This window comes from Athene noctua, chromosome 8 (assembly GCF_965140245.1).
Source record: "Athene noctua chromosome 8, bAthNoc1.hap1.1, whole genome shotgun sequence".
NCBI classification, from domain to species: domain Eukaryota; kingdom Metazoa; phylum Chordata; class Aves; order Strigiformes; family Strigidae; genus Athene; species Athene noctua.
The window spans coordinates 1,647,064-1,669,970 of NC_134044.1; the positions used below are offsets into that span (position 1 = coordinate 1,647,064).

General features: G+C 57.3%; 1 protein-coding gene across 2 annotated transcripts; it reads right to left on the bottom strand.

Annotated features, from left to right (window-relative positions):
* Nucleotides 1-290: 290 nt before the first annotated feature.
* Nucleotides 291-7,952, bottom strand: AMOTL2 (angiomotin like 2). Of its 2 annotated transcripts, none has more exons than XM_074912356.1 (10): nt 7,890-7,952; nt 6,573-7,403; nt 4,879-5,113; nt 4,195-4,339; nt 3,949-4,041; nt 2,996-3,291; nt 2,589-2,881; nt 2,267-2,478; nt 1,956-2,108; nt 291-1,646 (listed from the first exon to the last, which is right to left on the bottom strand). In XM_074912356.1, the coding sequence occupies exons 2-10, from the start codon at nt 7,313-7,315 to the stop codon at nt 1,588-1,590; spliced, it is 2,229 nt and encodes a 742-aa protein (XP_074768457.1). In that variant the 5' UTR covers nt 7,316-7,403; nt 7,890-7,952; the 3' UTR covers nt 291-1,587. The 2 variants fall into 2 exon arrangements, with proteins under 2 accessions (XP_074768457.1, XP_074768456.1); XM_074912355.1 differs by having other exon boundaries at nt 1,956-2,111.
* Nucleotides 7,953-22,907: the final 14,955 nt, after the last annotated feature.

Genomic DNA, 22,907 nt, shown 5'->3' on the forward strand with positions numbered 1-22,907 from the left:
CAGTTACCAGAGCACTACACCCAGGGAGAAAACTACATCAACATTTCCAGGCAACTCCATCATTTTCTCCCATCAAGGTGGGGGAAATGGAATCCCAATGGGATTTTGGGGAATGCAGAGATGCTCTTGGGCATTTATTTCCCCTCTCCCACACAGCTGCACCCCAAATTGCTGCCCCGGGGAGTTGGGAAGGGCAGGTTTAGGCCAGGGGGTCACTACTCCTAGACGCCTTCCCCTCCATCAGCACCTCTGTCTTGCCCCATCACATGGGAAAAAAGAGTACCTGTGGGTCAATGTTTGGGGTTTTTTTATTAAAATATTGTTATACCAAGTGGAATGCTACAGCAATCTCGGTATAGGGCAGCATAACGAAACAGCCAGGTTTACGTTTAAATACTTAAGATAACTTAAAACGCACAAACAAGAACTCATCATCTTTGGCAGGAAAAAAAAGTTCACAGCACAAAAAAAAATTACTTAAAAAGAAATACCAATATTAATATAAAATATATTAAGTTGTGGGGTGTTTTTTTTTCCTCTTTCATAATTTTTTGCTTGTTTGTTTTCCACTTTGTAAACAATGCACGAGAACCGAACGCATTTTTTACGTGTCTGGGAGAGAAAAAATAAAAAATGCAGTTGTCCAGCAAATGCACACATGTTGAAAGAAAGAAAGAAAGAAAGAAAGAAAGAAAGAAAGAAAGAAAGAAAGAAAGAAAGAAAAAAATATATACACAAAGGGCAAGGACGGGAAGTGTCCGAGCTCAGAGGAGCAAGGTGTCGGCACTGGCTACAGGCAGAAGCCAGCTGCCAGTAGCTGGGGAATGTAGCGGTGGGATGAAGCCATGAGAGGGGGAGCACATCCCACCACCTCCATCAGCCGTCGTCAGTTTACTCTGAGCGTTTCACCTCCGGTTTCAAGGGGGTTTCTCCTCCACCTTTCATTCCCTCATAATTTTCTCTTTTTCACCACCACCACCCCATCCCCAAGCCCTCACCCACCCATGATAAAAACAGAGGCAGGATGCAGGTGGTGGATGCAGATGATGGAGGTTTGGGGTTCCCAGCACTCAGCTTGGCCACGTGGATCTGGGCAGTTGACGGGACCCACGGAGGATCCCTCCTGGCTCTGCCCTCGTGCAGGCTGGTGGGTACAGTTTGGGTGAACCAAGAGGGATTTTCCAGTCAGAGGCCAAGCACCTGGGTGGGCACAGGTGGCCAAGACCCAGAGACGGGATGGGGATGGAGCCAAAGAAGGGGGGATGTGGAAAGAAACCCCCTGCCTCGGGAAGGAGAAGAGGCTGAAACAATAAATAGGTTTGCTCCCGTCGTACAAAAACCCGGTGTATTTACAGGGGGGTCATGAGGCCCCACCGCCACTGCAGGGTCCCCAGGCTCCAGCGCGCCCCGCGCAGCTGGGGACTGACGTGGGTGTCGAGCGGGGACGGTGGCCCTCCCCAGGGGCTGAGACCGGTCGCCGGGATGCCACTGAGCTCCAGGCTCGGTCCTCCTTCCCGCAGGCTCCTCCATCCCGGGCAGGCGCTGGCAGGGAGGGCAGAGGGGCTGGTGTGCAGCCCCTGGGTGGCCTTAAATCAGGATCTCCACCATGTCGGACAGATCTGGGGCTCTGGCAGCGGCTGAGCTCTCTGCAGAGAAAGAAGGTGAGAGCTGAAGGAGAGGTGAAGACCACTGGCATGGCACCCACTCCACTGAAGGACCAGCAGCGAGAGTGCTGCTGATCCAGCCTTCCCCCCAAGGTGTTCACGAAAAAAAGCCATACACCTTAAAAATAAAAAAAGCAACGAGTGATTGCAGGGATTCCAACCCACCAGATTCAAGGGCCTTTAAATGCCTTAAAAAATGACCGATGCTTGTGCAAAAACCACCTCCTGGCCACTAAGCCCAGGTGCTGGAGCATCCCCAGCTCTGCCCCGTGCCGCCCCCGGGGGACTCACCCAGCAAACCGGCCGGGCGCTCCGTGCCCTCGCCCTGGCTGCCACTCTCGGCCGCCCCGTCTGTCTGCGTGCTGCCATCCTTGCTGCTGTGCTTGGAGTGGGAGGGCAGGGGAAGGGCAGCAGGTGCTGCTGCACCTTCAGTGGTGGCTTTACCTGCTGGAGGAGATGCTGTTAGGCATTGCCAGCTCCTCTGGCTGGTCCATATCGCTCACCAGAGAAATCCCCCTTTCCCAAGCTCTCTGCTTCCAAAACCTCAGGGTAATTCCCTGCTGCCAAGTGAAGGCAGGGAACAAGCAGGTACCTCTATTTACCTGTGCTGCCCCGGGAGCTGCCTTCGGCCAGCCGGTCGCTCTGGCCAGTCCCTGGCCAGCTCGGGGCAGCGGAGGCAGCAAAGATGGAGGGCACGGACTTCGCTGGCCGCAGGGAGCCCTGGAGGGCTTTGCTGGGGTCCCTCCGTGAGCGCTGCTGCAGGACCTTGATGACAGCATCCTTCTCCAGGATTTGGGCATGAAGGGCTTTTAATCTGGAGAGGGCAAGAGGTAGAAGCTGGGAGAGGAGCCAAAGAGGGAGAGGAGGATGCAGGCACTGCCCAGCCCAGCCCATAGCATGAGCTTGTCGGTGAGATGGGCCTACCTGTTTTCCATCTCCTGGTGCTTGTGGCTGGCCAGGAGGAGGTCCTCGTTGAAGCTGCTGTTGGGGGAGTGCCGCGGAGAGTGGCTGATGAGAGTGGTGTCCCGCTGGGCAGCCGCGGTGGCCGCGGCATCCATGGCGAACTGCCGCATGGTGCACTCCTCCAGGTACTTTTGCTCCCACTTGGTCATGTCCGCCTCCAGGGCCAGGATCTTCTCCTCCTTCTCCCTCAGCTGCTCGGAGAGCGTGTGAGCACTCAGCTCCGACGTCCCCCCGCCCATGGCACCTGCCTGCCTCTGCAGCAGCAAAAAAAAAAAAACCCAAACATAAGAGAGGATGAGGAGGTTCTGAGAGGGTGCAGACCCACCATGGCTCACCGGCACCCACCACCACGGCTCACTGGCACCCACCTGCTGAGCCCGCAGCATCTTCAGCTCCTGCTCCAGGCGGGTGCGGAGCCGCAGCTCGAGCTGCTCCCGCTTCTCGCAGGCAGCCTGGAGCTGGCCCAGGGCTGCCTGCAGCCGCTCCACCTTCTCCACGTAAGCCCGTTTCTTCCGCAGCTCAGCCTCTGCCTTGGCTGCCCGCGCCTGGGCGCTGCCCAGCGCCTGCTCCAGCAACTCTGCCCGCTGCCGCTGGTCCTCATTGGCACTGCGCAGCAGGGACACCTCCCGCTCCAGCCTCTCCTTCTCCTGCTGGTGCTCGTAGCCTGCAAAGACAGCCCCCAGGTCTCAGCTGAGGAGGCTTCACTGCCCTAAGGCTGGTCCACAAAGCCCCACGGGGGATTTTTGCTCCCCAAAACCCAGCCGTGCCTTCCCTCCTGCAGTACGCGGGGGCCAGGGGCATTCTAGCCACATGGCCAGATGGCCAAAAGCCTCCATTTGCCACGTTCCAGCCTGAATTTTGGCTCTTGAAGGGTAAAAGCTGCCCAGCATGAATCCAGGCACCTTAGGGAAGGGGATGCAACTCCACCCATGTAATATCAACACCGTGTCTCTCTGCTAAAATAATGGATTTAGGTATATTTTCTCCCCAAAAAAGCCCAGGCCTGCACAGCTGCGAAGCAGAGGAGGGAGGAGGGAGAGAAGGGCCAGGCTGTCGCAGGGTGGGAGTGCGGGCTTGGTGCTGGAAGAGCCGGCGCGGCGGCAGGAATGTGGAGAATGCGGGTCACGCCGCCGGCCTGCCGGGATTAATGGCTGGAGTCCAGCGCCAAGAGCGGCTCCATCCTCCCCAGGGAAGGGCGAGAGCTGCCGCCTGCCACCCGCTGCCTCCTCCTCCAGCTGAGAGGGAGAGCGCCAAGCCCTCGCCATCCCGCTCACGGGTGCCACGGGGAGCCGGGCGAGGATGGGCATCCCACAGGACTTACTCTGTGCCAGGAGTTTGGCCATGCTGCCCTGGTTGCTTTCCTGGCTTTCCTGGGTCTTGCTGGCCAGCTGCTTGTTCGCCGATTCCAACCGCTCTGGTCCAAAGGCAATTAAACCCAATTAAGATTTAAATACAAGATTTCAGCCAGAGGAAGAGGGAGAAGCCTGTCTTCCCATGGAAACACCCAGGGGGAAAAGTCGGGGGACAGAGACTGCCTGTGGGGATGGGCACACGGAGGGTCCCTCACCTTTCAGGTCCCGGTTGAAGTCCTGGAGCCGTCGCATCTCGCCGTCTCTCTTGTTCCTCATGGCTTTCTCCAAGGCTTCCCGCTTGGAAGAGGCCTTGACAAGGTTTTCGTAATCCTCCGAGATGCGCTGGATCTCGCTCTCCAGCTGGGGTGGAGGAAGGGACAGGCCAGGGTTAGATATTCGTGGAATGAGGAAAGGAAAGGGAAATGCTGGCCAAAGCTCACCCGGGTCGCTCAGCCCAACCTGAGCTGCCAGAGGAGCTCAGTACACCCATGGAATCCCCTGGGCTGACCCCCAGCTTACATTTTTTGGGAGAAAACTAATTTTTTCTGCCTTTCTTCTCGTAAAAGAGTCCCTCTGCAGGTTTTTGGCTCTGCTGTAGCCCGGCTGGCGGGGAACAGCCGCTCCTTGTACACGGCCGCACAAAGGGCTTTCTGTGGCGGCCAGGGATGGGGGGACAGGCGGAGGGAGGGGGTCACCAGAGAATGGGCTCCTTCTCCCCCGTCCTGCCTGCTGTGCTGCTGAAAGGCAGCTGCTCGGAGGGGAACAAGCCTCCAGAGCAAGGGGGAGAAGGGATTAAAACACTAAAGGGGGTGAATTTCCACAGCAGCTGGTTGAGCATCCCCCCACCCCGGGTGAGGGGTCACGATGCCATGGCCGCGGGGCTGCCGCTGTTCGCTCACCTTCTGGATGCGGCTCGCCTTCTCGGCACAGCTCTCCAGCTCCCGCCGCAGCTTCTCGCTCTCCCGCTGGAGCCTCTCGTTTTCCCGCAGGACCGCGTCTGCCCGGGCCAGGCGGCTGCTGGCCGAGACCGCCTGGGCGCTCACCAGTGCCTCCACATCGGCGGGACCCAGCGTGCCCGGGCACAGGGCACCTGGTGGCGGCAGGAACGTGGCAGGGACGTGGGTGGGCAGCACCCTGCAGGGAGGGAGGAGAGGGATGCTCAAGGGGCTTGGCAGGATGGGAGAGCCGACTGCATCTCCAGCATCCCAATGACCGCTCTAAAGCTAGGGGCCAAGCGGGTGCCAGTGCCTTTGGGTGGCCCCAAAGGAGGATGGAAGATCTGGGAAGCTCCTATCCTGCTTTTCAGAGCTGGGAAGTGTTTGCTTTCTAAAAGGTGCTCACCTGAGCACTCCCAAATGTGAACCAAACCCCATCTCACAGTGATGCCTTGACTTGACAGCTCCAAGATCCAGCCTGTGGGTCAGGATGGGCTGCCAGCCCCCCGAGGCCCTCCCCACTGCTGGAGATGCTGCAGATGGACACAGTTGGGCAAACAATGCACCTTAGGAGCCAGCAGCACTGCCCCTTTTCCCTTTTTCCTGGGCAAAGCAAGGGCTCCTGGCACAGCCCCTCACCACCACACTATTAATACATCCTCACTGTATTCGGAGGAGCAGGGCCAGCGCAGCCACCCCTTGCACGACCACTCTGAGTTCCTCGACATCCTGCGGCCGCCTCAAATACCCTGAGCAGGGCGGCCGTGCATGGCCCAGCCCCGCTCTGCCGCGGGCGGCCCGCCAAGGGCCTGCATTCCTGCGGGATGATATAGGAGCGAGGAAGAATAAATACATCTTCCTCGCGGCTCCCCTTCCCCTCTTTGTTCCCTGGAAGGAGGTTTTCCTGCCGGAGAGGCTATTGCTGTCTGCCTGGGTAGGTCAGCAGGACTGGGCACAGCCTGCGTCCTCCCATCGAGCCTCCAATTCCCTTCTTCCCATCTTTTTCAACCCTGGAAGAAGTTGCTTCCAGCCCTCCTCAAACACTAGCCAATGCCTGGGCCCCCAGACCTCTCCATGGACCTCTTGGTGACAACCTGGGGCTTTGCTGGCAGCGTCAAGCTGCCCAGCACTGCTCGTCACCTCCACAAACCACACAGTGCCAGCGCAGGCTCGGCTCAGCAGCAATCCCACAGCAGCAGACCGGTGCTACGTGGACATCCCCGGCTCAGGACCACAGAGTAGGTTTCCACAGAGCAGGGATAACGTTCGCCTTCCACCCTGCCCCATGCCTGTTCCACATTTAGCCATTTCCTGACCCGGTTTCAGCTCCTAAATTAACCCCAAATTCCTCCCAGTGCATGGAGAGGGGGCAGGGTCTGCAGAAGCGGTGGAATTTTCATCACCAGTTGGAAAAACTCAACTGTGCTGGGGGAAACTGGGGAGAGGAGAGGGTCGGAGGGGTCCCTGCAGACTCCCATGGGCTGAGCCAGATCTGGGCCCACGAGGACAAGAGGTTGGGCAACAGCTGCCCTGGGGTCCCCCCACTGCTCTCTGTATCCCACATCTTCCGAGCATCCATCGCGGCCACTCCTGGGGCACCACGGCTGGGAGGCACCTGGCGGGTGCCCCAAAAGCAGGGGCTGGGGACCGCAGGTTACCTGATTTCGGGATGCTGAAATCCAGGACCTTCCCGGGAGCAGGGTCGGGGTTCAGCCAGGTAAGTATCCTGGGAAGGGATGACGTAGGGATACTCCGGGGGAGGTCCCCGCGGCTCCGGCCCCTCGGGGTGCTGCCCTCGCAGGGCAGCGAGCTGGTGGTGGCGGGAGAGCTGGGGGTAGCTGTGGGAGGCGCTGATAGGGCTCTGCGCCTTGGCTCCGTTCCTCTCCAGAGACATCCGCATCAGCCGCTCACTCAGCGACCGCACGTGGCCGTGCTTCAGGTCCTTCAGCCCCTCATCGGGGCGTCGGGCGCCACTCTCAGCCCCGCGTAGACTGTTTTCACCCTGAATCCCCAGGCTGGCCCCTCCGGGCTGCTGCCCGCCCCGCTGCGAGGCGTAGTACTGGGAATGCGCCTTGGCCTCCTCGTAGGTGGGGAGCTCCTCACCCTTGTGCTGGGGCTGGCAGAGCCAATAGACGTTGTTCTCCAAGTAGACGTGGTCGGAGTGATGCTCCTGGCCCTGGGGCTCCTGCCGCGTGGATTGCTGCACCATTTGGCTCTCCTCCGGGCTGAGGCTCTCCAGGGAGGAGCGGGGGCTGCCGGCACCACCGGCACCGCCGCCGCCGCGCAGGGCCTGCTGCTGGATGGCCAGCAGCGTGCGGTTCTCCGTGAGGTTGCCATAGCGCAGCTGCTCCTGGATCAGGCGGTGCAGGACCGTCCCATTCGAGTCCTCCGCTGTCCTCATCTCCGCCCGCGCCGTCGGCAAAGCCACGTTTCCACCCGAGAAGGGCGTCCCCGGGGACCTTTAGCAGCAACCGGCCACGCCGAGGCACCTGCACAGGGAAAAGAGGGGATAATTGGGAACCGGCCCGGGCAGGACGAGGCACAGACCCTGATCAACAAGGGGTTGTTTTCCAGGAATCCCGCTCGGCACGCTGGCAGGCTGGCCGCGACCTGTGGGCCGGGCTGGAGCGCAGACGCAGCCTCTCCGCTGCCGTGGCTGAGCACGGGTGCTCTCATCACACCCACGGCCGGGACTGGCTCCGGGGGCCGGGGCTGGGGCCGGCTCGGGGCTCGGGGCCGGCTCCCCACGGACCCGGGAGCTCCCCCGGGCACCGGCGCTGCCCCGCGGCCCGGGGATGGGGGACGAGGCGTCCCCAGGGGACCGGCCACAGTGCCACCGGGAGGCGGACAGGACCCCCCCCACCCCCCCTCAGCCAGAGCGAACGGAACCGGCCCCGCACGGAGCTCTCGGTCTCAGTCGCGGTCCCGGGGGGGGGTCCCGGTGCCGGTGGGGGCCCCGTCGGGGCGGCACTTACCGGGGCATGGCGGAGCGGGGCGGCGGCGGTGCTGCCCGGGGAGCGCGGCCGCGGCTCTGGGCGTCCCGCCGGCAGCGGGGGCCGGCCCGGGCGCTGCTATGCCCGGAATGCAGGGGCCGGGCCCGCCCGCTCCGCCCCGCCCCGGCACGGCACGGCACGGCACGGCACGGCTGCCGGCAGAGGGAGCACGGACACGGACACACGGACACGGACACACGGACACGGGGGTCGTGGGGCAGTCGCAGCGAGCCCGGGATGGCGGCTTCAGACCCCCGGGGGAGGGAGGGAGCGGGACGTGCATCTCCGCCTCAAAATCACCCCAAAACTCGCCCAGATCTTCCCCGCACCCACCGGCACCGGGACCCCCGGGAGCGTCGCTCCCAGCACCGGGAGCGCACCGGGAGCCCGCCGGGGTGCTCGGGGTGCGGGGCTGGCTTGGGCCCCCCAGCATGTGCCCGGGGTGTGCGAGGCCCCACGCGTGAGCCACGGGCACCCACGGGCGTGCGAGGGGCCTGCGGGACACCCGCAGCGGTGGGCCGGGAGCCGGGGTGCGCCGCATGCGTGCGGGGAGCTCGCAGCTGCCGGGATGGGGGGGCCGCCCAGCTCTGCCCGCCAGCTGTCCGGCAGCATAAATCTCCCTGTTTATAATCGCAGCTCGGAGAGACGCGCCATTGTCTGCAGGACCGACCCAGCCCACAAAAACCTGCCAGCCCCATCTGCTCTGCCTTCGTGCCCCCCTCCCTTGCATCCCCCCTCCTCGCATCCCCCCCTGTCTGGGAGATCATGGCTCACTGCAGCCGTCCCTGCCAGCTCTTGCCTGTTGAGCGCTGGGCTCAGACCCTTTGGGGATCCCCCACCTCTCTCCCAGCCTCAGTTTCCCCTTTCGGGCAGGTATTTTTTGCCACATGGCCACAGGACCACAGCAGGGCTCGGCCTCCCGCCATTCTGCAGGCTGCAAGGGGATAGAGGAAGCCATCAGGGACCAAACTCTGTCTCCCTTTTCGACACTAAAGAGCTCCAGCTTGTCTTTGGGGGGACATCGAGAACCCCCAACCCCAAACCAGAGAAACACAAGCTCTGCCTCGGCCCCGAGCACCCGAGGCTGCCTGTGGGGCCCAGAGACAGCAGATGGTCGGAGGGGAGGCGGCGGCAGTGGAGAGGCAGGTGCAGGGGAAAATTGCTAATTAGCTCCGGGACATTAAGCTCCCATTCTTGTGAGAGGGTATACGGCATCTTCCGACCGGCACAGACCCGGGAGGCAGGTCTGGAGGGGGGAGGCACGGCGGTGAAATCCACCCCATCCCACCCCAGTATCACCCCCAGGCCACACCAAACACCCCAAAAGCCACAGGATGTGATACCAGGCAGCAGCTCTTTCCCTCTGGGTTTTCTTCCCAAAAATGGGGGAAAAAAAATAAATCCCCAATGGGGAGCAGGTAACAGACTCAAAGGTAGGGGAGTGTGCAGAGAAGGTGCACAGGGAGAAGGAGTTGATGCTTGCAGGAAGAGGAGTACAGCGTTACAGACCCAGAGATGAAGGACGTGACTCTGGTGTGGTCAATCTGGACTCGGGATTAACAAAGTCTGGCAGTATCTCCCCCCAGGCAAGGTCCTGAGCCTGTACTTAGCACCCAGGAGCTCATCAAAGAGTAACGGGGCTCAAGAAACAAGTTGTTCAGCCCAGTTTTACCAGTAACAAGTCAAATCCACCCAGGTGGAGTTCTGGAGGTAGGAATCGACACTGGCCCCACGGGGGTGAGGAAGACTCTGAAACCTTGGTAGGGACCCATGGGGAGGGAGAGGAGGGCACGGTTCTTGTCCGTGTGTCCCCAAGCACATGCTGAGCCTGGAAACACCAGCTCAGGCCCAGCACTGGATGGATGGATGGATGGATGGATGGATGGATGGACAGATGGACGGATGCACTGCTCCAAGATACCAAGCCCCACAGCAACACCTCTGAGGGGGCCCTGCTGTGGTTCCGTCCTGCTCTTTCCCCAGGGGATGGGGCAACCCACCCTGAGCCCCGAAGGAGCCGGCCCACCTCCCCTGGCAGCTGGGCTGCCTCTCCCAGCTCCTCGGTTGCCCTTATCTATGCCTGCGTCATCCAGCTTCCCTTCCTATCTTAACACCACTCTATTTTTGGCAGCAGGAAACCCCTCCTGGGCTGATAACACCCCTTTGGAAAGTGATCTGAAGAGCTTCCTCTTTTTCTTTTTAATGCTGGAGGTAAGAAAAAACCTCAATCTTTTCATTTTCCCCTGGAGAAGGTGAAATAACAGTCGGCAGCCCCGCCGGGGGCTGGACCCGTGGGCAGTGGTGGGGGCACCACGGGGGGCTCCCGCACAGACCCTCTGCCCAGGTTGGAGCGTGCAGGTGGAAGGCCCGGCCGGGGCCGTGCCGTGGGGCAGGGACTCGCCGCTCTGGCTGGAGCCATGGGAGCCGTGGGCGAGCGCAGGTGCCGGTGTCCCGAGCTCCCCGAGTGACACACGGCTCCGCAATGCAAAACCCTCCCACTGACCTCACCGCCGAGCCTTATCGGCGAGGCGTTGGAGTGAGACGAATGAGCCAAGAAAATACTCGTGGGATGAGATCACCTCGGCTGTCTTCGTGGCTCCCAAAATGTTTTGGCTGTGGCAAGCCCAGAGAACTGGGGCGTTGTGGGCAGTTGCAGGTGCCTGCGATGGAGAGGAGGCTTGCAGCCAGCTTTAGGCCAGGCTCAGCACGTCTCCTGGGGCAACAGTTACAGCAGTGAGAGCATCCCCAGCTGCCAAACCCCACTGCTGGGCTGCGGGATGCTGAACTCCCCAAACTTCTCTGTGGAGATTGGCCCCATCAAGCTTTCTCCAGGGAGCTGCTTCTCTCCAAAGCTCCCGATTCAAAGTGCAAGCAGATGGGGGGAAAGAGAGCTGGAGTCCAAGGAACCACACAAGCGCCTTTCCTGTACTCTTTCCTGATGCCAGGACCCATGCGGGGTGCATAGTGGGGGGAACCCCCAGGCTTCCCCTCCCCAAGGGCATCGGGATGCTACATCCCTGTGGGCAGGGAGCAAAGGCAGCGCCCAGGCCCTTCCCCTCCACCCAGCATCCCAGTTCCAGTCCTGGAGACACCCGTGCAAGATGCCAGGCCTGATCACAACTCCTCTTCCCGATCCTCTGATACCCCTTTCTCTCCAGCAGCTTGAAATGGGAGTCGTGCCGGTTTGGGGGTGTGCCATCTCTGCCCCCCCAGGGGGATGCGTGGCCTGGGGTGCTGCTGTGTGACAGGGTGAACCTCTTTCCTGTGGCTTTTCCCACGGCCACTACGCAGATGGGGAACACTCCTCATTGTGACTGGGGAGGGCATGGGTGGGAATAGGGTCCTCCTGGGTTTTGCCCAGTCCCTTCACGCCTTTTGTGCTGCTTCATGAGCTGGTGACTGATATGGCTCTTCCTCAGTGAAAGATCCCTTCCTGCCCAGGGGGAAACCCAAGCAGCCTTGATGCGGGCTCAGTTGGAGTGATGGGGGGGCCGGGGCTGGTCCCTTTGCAGAGAGGCTCATGGGGACATTCCCACAGGCAGCTGTCCCCCTGAAACCTGGCTCCAGCACTGCTCCTACCTGCCCCGGGAGAGAGCAGGTTGCCTTCACACCTTAGGTGCCTGTCCCAGAGCCACAGCCCTGAGACTCGCCCTTGTTTGGGGGGATGCTGGGTCCAACCTCAGGTGAGGGTCACACAAGGTTGGGGCACCTCTGCTCTCCCCACAACACCTTGTCCTGGGTACTTTCCTCTTCTCCTCTTCACAGAATCCCAGAATCATTCAGGTTGGAAAAGACCCAACCCTCAGCCCAACTCTACAAAGTTCTCCCCTACCCCACATCCCCCAACAGCTCATCCAAACGGCCCTTAAACACACCCAGGGATGGGGACTCCCCCCCTCCCTGGGCAGCCTGTTCCACTCTCTGACCAGTCTTTCTCTGAAACATTTTTTCCTAATGTCTGACCCTCCCCTGTTGCAGTTTCAAGCTGTTCCCTCTTGTTCTGTCACTAATCACCCATGAGAAGAGACCAGCACCAACCTCTCTGCAATGTCCTTTCAGGAGCTGCAGAGAGTGATGAGGTCTCCCCTCAGCCTCCTCCTCCTCACACTGAACACTCCCAGCTCCTTCAGTGGCTCCTCACAGGGTTTATTCTCCAGGCCCTTCCCCAGCCTCGTTGCCCTCCTCTGCCCTCGCTCCAGCCCCTCAAGATCTCTCTCGTGCTGAGGTGCCCAAAACTGGACACAACCCTCCAGGTGTGGCCTCCCCAGTGCAGAGCACAGGGGGACTGTCACCTCCCTGCTCCTGCCGGTCACACTATTGCTGATACAAGCCAGGATGCCGTTGGCTTTCTTGGCCACCCGGGCTCACTGCGGGCTCCTGTTCAGCTGCTTGTCAATGAGAACCCCCAGATCCTTCTCTTCCAGACAGCTCCAGCCACCCCTCCCCAAGCCTGTAGCCATGCAGGGGGTTTTGTGGCCCAAGGGCAGGACCTGGCACTTGGCCTTGTTGAAGCTCATCCTGTTGACGTTGGCCACTGATCCAATCTATCCAAGTCTCTCTGTAGAGCCTCCCTGTCCTCATGCAGATTGACACTCCTGCTTCACTTGGTGTCACCTGTGAACTCACTGATGACACACTCTGTGTCCTTACCAAGATCATCAATAAAGATGTTGAACAGAAATGGTCCCAACACCGAGCCCCGAGGAACACCACTTGTGACCGGCCGCTCTTCTCCTGGGGCAGGGCAGGACTGCCTGCCATGCAGCTGGGACACCCCAAAACCAGCACCTGGGTCACCCAGGGGACATCCCCACTCCCCAGCAAGGGTATCTTTGCCTCAGTTCTCCGTCAGTCAGACATCCAGAGAGGCAATGCCATGGGTGCATTCACAAAGCCCCTTCTCAGGAATTTAGGGAGGCAAAAAGCATGGCTGGAAACCCCTGGGCTGCTGCTCAGCCGTGGGATAACAGGGACTCGTGAGGGTGACACGGTCGGGGATGTGGTCCTTAGCGCGTGTGCTGGTCTCTTCGGCAGTGCTGCAGCTTCACCCTCCCACCGCCCCCACTGCCGGCTCTGGCAGCCACTCGGCAGGACCAGTGCCGATTCCCAGTGGCAGGGACAGCCCCAAGCCTTGCCTGGCCGTCGGGAAGCCATCACCACAGGACCCTGGCAAGGAGGCAGTGAGGCCTCTGTGCCCTCCAGCCCTGCTCTACAGGCAGCACCGGCCAAACCCTGACATAAGGGGCAAGGTAGGAAACGTGAGGGACAATGTGCAAACCTGTGACAAAGCCACATGGACATCAAAAAGGGGCTAGGACCCTTCTCCTCCTCCTCTCTGCGTTTTAAACCCCCTGAGTAATTTCCATTCCTGGATGTTAAATTGTCATTTTCTGCTTTCCTTTATTTCCCTGTTTCCTGAAAGGGGCTCGTTGTTCCTGACCTGCCGGCGCCGGCACGGTGGGACTCAGACTTTGGTTTTAGTCACCGGCATCCGCCAAGGAGATGCCATCGAGAACAAAGGTCGAGCGGGGCCGCCTGCCTTGGCCCAGTGACATGCCGGGAGCCTCCAGCCCCAGGGGACGCGGCTCAGCATTTCCATAGCAAAGCCCTCCGCCATCGTTTGGACCCGTTCTCACGTTTGAGGCATTTTCGCTCTTGCTTGAGAAATGCGAAGGGCCGGGTGTGATTTCCTGCCCAGGGGAGGGCTGGCAGGGAACCCCTCATGGCTCCAGCATGAAGAAGGAGAAGGAGCAGGAGCTCCATCCAGGAGAAGGAGCAGCTCTGTCCTCTGACCTGGTGCCAGGTGGGAGCGTGGCGTGACACAGTGCCACCTGAGGCAGGTGGCCACAGGCAGCGTCCCCTCACTGGCCACATTTGCACACTTGTCTCTCCTCCGGAGCACCTCCAGGTTGATGTGGACTCCTTGTCTGTACCCCCACCCCACAGCCAAGCAGGGGATCAGCACCCTAATGTGGAGCCACCACGCGCAGGAGGAGCGGGGTAGCACCCAGAGGGGCAGAAGGACACCAGCTCTTTTGTGATGAAAATAAACGTACACATCTGGATCCCTAAGGAAGCTTCACATCTTCCCAGCTGTGAGGATGACCTGCTGGGGACACAGCCACAGCAAAATCAGGTTGGCGTTGTGTTTCCAAACACAGAAGAAGTGAGAACTATCCATTCTGAAAGAGCAGCCCTGGCCGAGTCATGCTAGGGTGGTTGTCAGGAGACAAAAGGGCTGTTCACTCTTGTGCCTAGTGATGACGCTTTACAAAGCAGGCTGCCAAATAGCTGTCTCCAATGCATGGACAGGCTAAGTGAAGTAAGAAGTGGGAAGCACAGCATTGGGCAGGGGTTGTTCTCTATTGCAGGATCCCAAATGTAGGAGGAACTTGTCACTTTCTTGCTGCTTCACCTGTCTCCTGCCTGCCCTGGCAGAGACCTGATGGTCTGTCTAGAAGGATTTAGGACACTCTTCAAGGAATGTGGCTCCCACACACAGGGTGTCCAGGATCCTAAATCCTACCCTGTGCTGTGCAGCTTTACTCGGAGATGCTCTCACCTCAAAGTGTTACCCACAAGAGGAAAGGGATAACCAGGGCAGGTGCATCAGACGGCATCAGCTCCTGGAGCAGCTCCCACCCGGTCCCTGCCACCACCTGCCCTTTGCTCAGAAGCTGCAGGAAACAGGGATTTTGGAGGGATGACTTTGCTTTCCCCATTCTCTGGCAAGAGCAGAAGAACCAGCCACTCTTCAGACCTCCCCTCCAGGCAAATCAGTGCCTGGTGCAAGGAGCCCATCCTGGTGCACCCATGTCCATGGCCATCTCCTGCGTGGGGAGGGGACAGCTGTGTGGGGTCCTGGAGCTGAGTCCACAGCCCTGTTTGCTGTTTCATCAGAAACTCTGTAGAAGTGAGAGGCCTTTTCATACAACAGCTTGGCACTGGGAATAAGGGAGACAGCAGCCACCAAGCGACCCACTTTTAAATTTTCATGCAAATACTGAATAATAAAAGCAGATAGGAGAAAGACCAGGTGTTCTCCCAAAGCCCTCACCATGCTCCTCCTCCAACAGACCTTCTCAGGGCAGCTAGGCTGGTCTTTTTAGCTAGCAACAGGTTTTTAACTGCCTAAGAAATCTTAAAGACAAATTGTCTTTCAGAATATAGAATGTACAGTGGAAAGAGGGAGGGAGGGAGGGAGGGAGGGAGGGAGGGAGGGAAGGCAGGAAGGAAGGAAGGAAGGAAGGATCTTTCTTCTTCTACCATTTAAATGCCGTAGAAAAAATTATGTATTATCAGTACACCAATTAAATGGTCAAACTCTTTGGAGGTTGCTCGGCTACCATGAAAGGAGATGGGTATGAGTGCTTCTCCACAGAAGTGTCAAGAGAAAGGCACTGGGATGAGATGCGGAGCAGGGCAGAGAGGGTGAGGGATGCCCCAGAGGGCAGTGCCTGGCATGCATCACGCCATGCCCACTGAAGAGGGCAAGAAGGAGTTCAGCAGCTTTTCTGTCACCTTGAGGTCCTCCAGGATGGTGGCTGTCCCTTGGGGAGAGGCAGCCTGCCTTCAGGCATCCCTGGGGGGAAAAAAGAAACCCTGGAGACCAGGCTTAGTGGCGTTATTGCTGGCTCTCTTCATAGGTCAGATTAAAATGTGGAACACTGCAGGAGCTGGCTGATAAATCACACAACTCAGTGGCAGAGCAGCCCCCCCCAGACAGAGGGGTGGGCGTCCCTCCACCAGACAGCAATGGGCTTCCCAGCTTCTCTGCTGCTCTTTCTCTGAAGCCCAAAGCTGACGACTGCCATGGTGTTTTCAGCATCTCTGAGTTTTCAAGCCACAAAGGCTTGGGACAGTCATTGGATCTGCCCCTGAAATCTTGGAGCTGTTTGTGGCTTGTTTGGGAGATGCGAGTAATGTGGCTAGGGTGGGAGTGTCACTGCAGTGGTCAGCCTGTCCTCACCGGTGAAGTTAGAAACCATTGTCCCATTATACCTGTAGAGATGTGGAGCTCTCTACACATTTCCTACAAACCTTGGAAAAAGGGGTGGTGAGTACTGGAGAAAGATATGGTGAATGTCTTCCTTGGGGCACCAGCCATGACCTGCAGGGACAGCAGAATTGCACACGAAGGATAAAAGAGGGAGGAGAGGGAGTGGAGGAGGTCAGGATCACAGGATCACAGAACAGCCCAGGTTGGAAGGGACCTGGAAAGATTGTCTGGTCCAAGCTTTTGTGGGAAAGGGAGCCTAGCTGAGGTTATCTAGCACCCTGTCCAGCCTCATCTTGAAGACCTTCAGCAATGGGAACTTCACCACATCCCTGGGGAGGTTGTTCCAGTGAATGATTCTTCTCCCTGTAAAAAAAATCTTTCTTATGTCGAGATGAAACCTCTCCTGGTATAACTTGCACTGGAATACTGTGATGAGGTCCCTCCCTGAGCCTTCTCTTCTCCAGGTGGTAAAGACACAACTCCTGGAGTTGAGGTGCAGGACTTTGCACTTGTCTTCATTAAATTTCATTCAGTTCTTGCTAGCACACTCTACCAGCCTGTCCAGGTCTGTCTGCAAGATGGCTCTCCCTTCTGGAATGTCCAGCTGTGCCATCAGCAGACTGGGTGAGGGTGCCTTCAATCCCATCATCCAGATCATTTCTGAAGATGTTGACCAGCCTGGGGTCTGGTATCGATCCCTGGGGGACTCCACTTGTGACAGGCTGCCAGCTGGAGTCAAAACCATCGATCAACACCCTTTGAGCACAACCTGTGAGCCCATTTCCTACCCATCTCGTGACCAATCATCCAGTCTGTATCTTTCCAGTTTGTTCAGGGGAAGGCTGTGGGTGCTGAAATCCAGTAGGATTTCAGGAGGATGGCAGGAGAGTCCTCAGTAAGAAATGGCACCTCTTTGACAGTCTGAGGAGGTGGCAGAGGTCTGCAGGAGACCGTCCTCCAGCACTTGCCTGGCTGAGGGCTCTGCCACCATGCTTGCTCCTGCTCACTTTGGTCCTGTACCAGTGCAGAGGACTTCCCAGCTACTCTGTGTTAATAAAGTAGATGTGGTCAGGAGGCCACACAGCACAGGACAGACCAGCTCTGTGTCACTGCTGGAACGGGCGCCAGCTGCATCCGAACACCTGAGCCAAGCCTGGGGGCTGTGTTGTGGTGAAAACATGAGCATACGGTGTGCCAGAGATGCAGGTAACACCTTAACAGCATTGAACATCCCCTGGCATGGTGACAGTGAGAGCATCACCAGGTTGGTCACTGCTAATACATGGCTGGATTCCCAGAGGGCTCATTACTCAGGTGCAGCCCCAGGCAAACCCTGCATGGACAGAAAGTGTCTGTGAAACATCCATTGACCCCCTCGTCATGATTTTTTTGCGCTTCTCCTGATGCGCGTGGCGATGGTTGTGAGAGTGGCTGGGGTGGCATCAGGACAGATGTGGAGAAGGATGGCAAAGAGCATCTCTCTGTGTAGCTCCCTCCAGCCCAGCAAGCGTATGGAGGAAACACAGCTGAGGCAAAGCAGGGTGTAAAGGTGGAGGGTGGAGCAGCAGCAGCTTCAAATACAACACTGCCTGAGAAAGGTGCAACAGGGATAAACCCACAGGCTGGATTGCCTCTGGTCTCCTCTGTCAGGGGAACACAAATGGGTGTGGAGAGATGGGCTCCAGAAGGACCCATGATTAGCACCTATTTGTTAGGTGGCAGGATGAACAGAGACAGGGCCTTGGGAGCAGTTTGTCTGAGAGCAGGGAGACACTGGAGGACTGTCAAGCTGTGTGTGGCAGAAATGCTCTTTCTCTATATACTTCAGCCCCAGGAAGCAGCCAGCAGTGACAGTGGCTGCTCCTGCAGGACTGTGTGTCCCCAGTGCTCCGGTACTGCTACCCGTCCCTCCTCCGGCCGCTCAGCTGGGGGGGACGTACAGACCCTCCCTGGCTGCCTGCTCAGCTGTGCACTATGCTTAAGTGCTCTGGACCTTCTCGTCCTGGCAGTGTCCCTCCCCTGGCATGCAGCAGGGAGAAAAGCAAAGTGAGAAGTGGGAAAACCAGAACTTGATGGGTACTGAACTCTCTGGTGGCAAATTTCCACCAGATTCCCATGCTGAAGGTCTTCTTGCTTACAGCAACAAGTCCTGTGGCTGGCAGCCTGCAACTCGGCTCTGTGAGCCAGTTTTTTTGCCAGGGTGAGCCTCCTCTGGGAACATGGGGACATGAGGACAGAACCCCCTATCTGCCCTGCACAGCACAGCATTAGTTCAGGAATCCCACAGCCAGCTCTGAGCAGGGATGATGCTGACATGCAAGTTCGGGTGTTGGAAGAGCAATAGCTGCATTAGCTGGGACAAATCAGAGCCCCTTTGGCCGGGATGCTGTAGCTATTTTTCTTGCTCTGGAGGTGACCTGTTCTTCAGAGCTAACTTGGCACCCCTGTACTACATACAGGCAGGGCCTGCGAGACCTGGAAGCATCCAAGGGGAATGTGGAGACGAAGCCCAAGTGCACCAACAAGGTGGTCCTGGTCTTCTCAGCAGTCTCCCCTTTTACAATGTCCTGGGTCCATCTCCTGGAGAAACTTTCATCCGTGCAGGGGGTAAACCTCACCCTTCCCCAGCCCGGCTCAAGGTGGGAAGGTTAGGTTGGCCACTGAGCAAAGACTTTCAAGCGGAGCCACATGTTTTAGCTGTGTGCTCGATGATACAATAGAAAATGCCTCTGAAGTCCTGGCCCTCTGGAGCATTTCCTTAGCTCACTGGAATTTCCGTTTATTCCTTCCTCTCCCAGGCTCTTACCAAAAACCTGTGTCACCACATGTGTCTCCTCGGCAGGCTCTGGAGACGGGCCAGCTCTCTTGGTCCCCCTCTCAGGTCTCCCACCAGTGTGCTGGGCATTTGCAAGGAGTGAGCTCCCCAAGGGTGTCAGCTTCGGCTCGCCCCTTGATTAATCACCGAAGGCGACTCTGCCAATCAAGGAAAGATTTACAAGGCAGGCAGGAAGCTCTTGTTTTTACAGGAGTGCCTCAAACACACGCACACAGTAGGAAAAGCAAACATTCCAGGCATACCAAGGGATCCACGGGATAAAAATTCCCCAAACAGCCCAGATTAAGATACTTGGCGGCACATGGAAACACTAAAACCTGGACTCAAGGATTTAATTGTCTTATTTAGCAGAGAGTCCTGAGCACTGCGTGGAACAACCTGAGCTGCATGGGAACAGCCACCCCGGGGGGGCAGGGAGAGGGTCAGTGGCAGTGCCCTCCGTACAATAAAGGTCAGGGCTGGCCCCCACCCTTGTCCCAGCTCCATATGGTCACCAGAGCCTTCTGGCAGAGTTTAATGTGAGTTTTCCTTTGGAAACGCTCAGCCCTGCTCCTTAGCAAGTCAGGCCGGGGTCACTCTGAATCAATGCAATGCTGAATCTGAGCCTGTGGGAGCAGAGAGAACCACTGCTCTGGCTCCGAGCACCGAGAGCCCTGGCCTGAGAGCAGCGGTTGTCATGCTGGGTTGATGCTTGTTACCTCCCATCCTGCCCTAAAGCCCTCCAGAGTGAGTGGAAATGCTCTCTGGTACCAAATACCAACCAGGAGATGTAGCAATGCCCCCCCAACAGCTTGTCTCCACTGAAATACTACTCGAGCATCACCAGGGTTGAATGAGAAGAGAAATGGGCAGGCTAGAGCAGGTCCAGTCCCACCACTGGGTTCAGCTGCTTCTACAGAATAACCTGTCTCCTGGGCTGCTTGATCAGCTCACACCATGGCTGGTCCCCAGCTGTCACTGTTTAACAAACAGCAGCAATATTTTTCATTTATGGTTTTTCAAGGAACCATGAGAAAGGTGGGAGGGAAACAGCACTTTGGTTCCTTTAAAAAAATCCGTATAAATGATGCGCTTCCCCTTTATCTGCTGCTCTTTTAAACTTCCTTTTTTTCATTTGAAACAATTTTTCAAGGGAGTTCACTCTCTGGCTCTATTTCCCAGAACTCGCTCCTGTCTGTCAAGTTATCCATGAAATAAATTCACACTCGTGTGGTTAGTCCTGACTATAGGTCACGGGATAATCTGGATGCTACATCAGGCTCTGAATCTCTAGGTGAAGAAGAGGAAAAAGCTCTGCAGGACAAAAAAGCAAGAAGACTCAGAAATTTTCATAAGCTGGAAATATTCTCCCCTATGAAAGGATCAGTTACTGCATAAAGGCTCCTTTTTCATTTTTCTGCAAACCACCCCACCAAAAGTGAGGTGGAAGGAATTTGACCTCGCCTATTTACATATGGCTTGTCCACTTCTGCTCCGAATCCAGCTGCCAGTGGCTTGTCCTGGCAGGAAGCTCCACCTCCCACTCCCAGACACAGTTTCTGGAAGAGTGGTGGAGGGGACTGGTAAGGAAATAACTCATGTGCTGAAAGCGAGAGTTAAAGGGAAGCACGTGCTTGAAACCATTGAATCATAGGATGGTTTGGGCTAGAAGGATCCTTTAAAGTTCATCCAGTCCCACCCCCCTGCCCTGGGCAGGGCCACCTCCCATCAGCCCAGGTTGCCCAAAGCCCCGTCCAGCCTGGCCTTGAACCCTGCCAGGGAGGGGGCAGCCACAGCTGCTCTGGGCAACCTGTGCCAGGGCCTCACCCCCCTCACAGGGAAGAATTTCTACCTTATATCTAATCTAAATCTACCCGCTTTCAGTTTAAAACCATTGCCCCTGGTCCTGTCACTACAGACCCTGGTAAAAAGTCTCCATTTTTTTATAAGCCCCCTTTATCTATTGAAAGGCTGCAATAAGGTCTCCCCAGAGCCTGTTCTTCTCCAGGCTGAACAACCCCAACTCTCTCAGCCTTTCTTCACAGGAGAGGTGCTCCAGCCCTTGCATCATTTTCATGGCCTCCTCTAGACCTGCTCTAACAGGTCCATGTCCTTTTTGTGCTGGGGACCCCAGAGCTGAATGCACTAATTATCCTAGAATAAAATCCTCGTTTACATGCTCCACAAGTCACCTGCTGTGCACTAAGAAGATGCAGATTGCCCTGAGTGTTTATCTCAGATTGCAGCCAGTGGTCAGGCATGACTGGGGGTGCCTGCCCCAAAAGCTCACCCCAGCTCCCCTCCTGCGGCCCAAGCTTTCACAGAGCTCCCTGTGGCTGTGAAGATGCTCCATGGGATCTAGATGTGGGAGCATGACTCAAATTATTGAGAGTTTGCATCTCAGTACATCATATCATTACTGTGAGCAGGGTCCTTCTGCTTCTCTTCATCACCAGCTGAGGCAGCATAAGTCCAGGAGACCTTTCAATAGCTTGCTCATGGTTGGGACAACAATGCATCCTTCAGAAACTGTTTTTGTCCCAGTAAATAAGATTGGCTTTAATGCGTGGCTCTGCATTTCTTCTGTGATTGTATGTGTCAGCTTTACCAGCAGCATCCTCCTAACATGGCCATGGCTGTGCTGAGCGTGCTGTCCCTTCCCGGGAACCTGCCAGCACCTTCCCTTTCCAGGCCTTTTGCAAGTCCTTCAAGGCTTCTAGCTTGGCAACTCACATCTGCAAAGTTCAGCATCTGCTTCAAAAAAACAAACATTGGCTGTGTTTAGGAAGTTTAACGTGGCATCGCAGGGACATGAGTCATCATCAACAGCATTGTTTACTGCACCACGGTATTTTTGTTCGACCACAGACGAATGACACAACTCAGCTTGCCGCATGACAGCGGCACCTGGCCCACTAGTTGCAGCACCATCTTGTTAGGAAAAGGTAAATAAACTCACACGGTGCAGCCAAGGAGCCATCCCAAGGGAGATGGTCCCCACACACACTGCTTAGGCCAGCACCATGCAGGGCCCAAAGGGTCCGTGAATCCAGCAGCCACTGATGAAACGTGATAAAGAGTGGTGAATCTGGAAAGCAAGTGGTCAAGTATAATTGCTCATTTGCACTAGAGAGGGTCGGGGTAAAGCCCTGGAGCACTGAAGTCAGGGGACCTGGTGTCAGGAGGACTACTGCTGTCACCCATGACAGACACTGGGCAGGCTGGAGGCCTCAGCTAAGCACTCTGTCTTCACACTAAGTCTTTCCAAGGTCTCAGTTTTCAGCCCTTTTCCAAACACAATTCAGAGAGGAGATGCCTCTGGGCTCTCTCAGAGGCCTCCAGCATCAGGGTCCATTTCCTGGCTGGGAGCACATGGGAGTGGAAGGTAGGGAAATAGTAGGGCAGGTGGGACTTCCCATCCTGACCTCAGAATGGAATTGGGACACTGGGCCAGGGTGCTTCAGGTGGCCTCTGCCCTGCCTTGCCTTCCTTTATTTTGCCCTCCCATCCCATCCCACCCCTTTCCTTGCCTTCCCTCAGGCAACATTAACCACTTGCCCTGAGGACAGGGCAGGGTGGAAGGGAGAAGGTCCCATGGCCACCACACCACCAGTTGTGCTCAGGGTGGGCACTGGGCACAGAACACCCATCTCCTCTTTTGATGCTGTGGGAAAAGGTCTGGCTCTCCGGGCTTGGGTGGGAGTGAGGCATCTGATGGCATGAATCCTGCCTTGCTGTGAGCAGTGTCACCCCAGGATGAGGATGGTCCTGACCGGATGCGGACCAGACACCATGCCGTTACGCAGTGGGGGTTCGGTGAGATGATGTGCCACCTCCATGCAAGCCCCTGCCATGGCAATGGTGATGGGAAGCTGAGGGAACCTTGCCCTGCAGTCAAGAGTCCTTCTCAGTCCCTTCCGAGCTGAGTGACAAGTGACACCCATGGGGAAGGAGGAATGTCTGGGAGATGTCAGCGGGCAGGTGAGAAGACAGGCATCAATTCAGATCTGCCTTTCTCAGCTCAGACAGGAGTTGAGTTCATGCTCTGCAATTTTATATCCCAAGTAAGACTGCCCAGCATGACGCCTGGGCACAAGCTTACCTCCTGGAGTGGCTGTTTTAGGGTGGGAAGCAGAGACAAGATGCAAGGTCCTCAAAGGACAGTCACAGAATCCCAGAATCATTC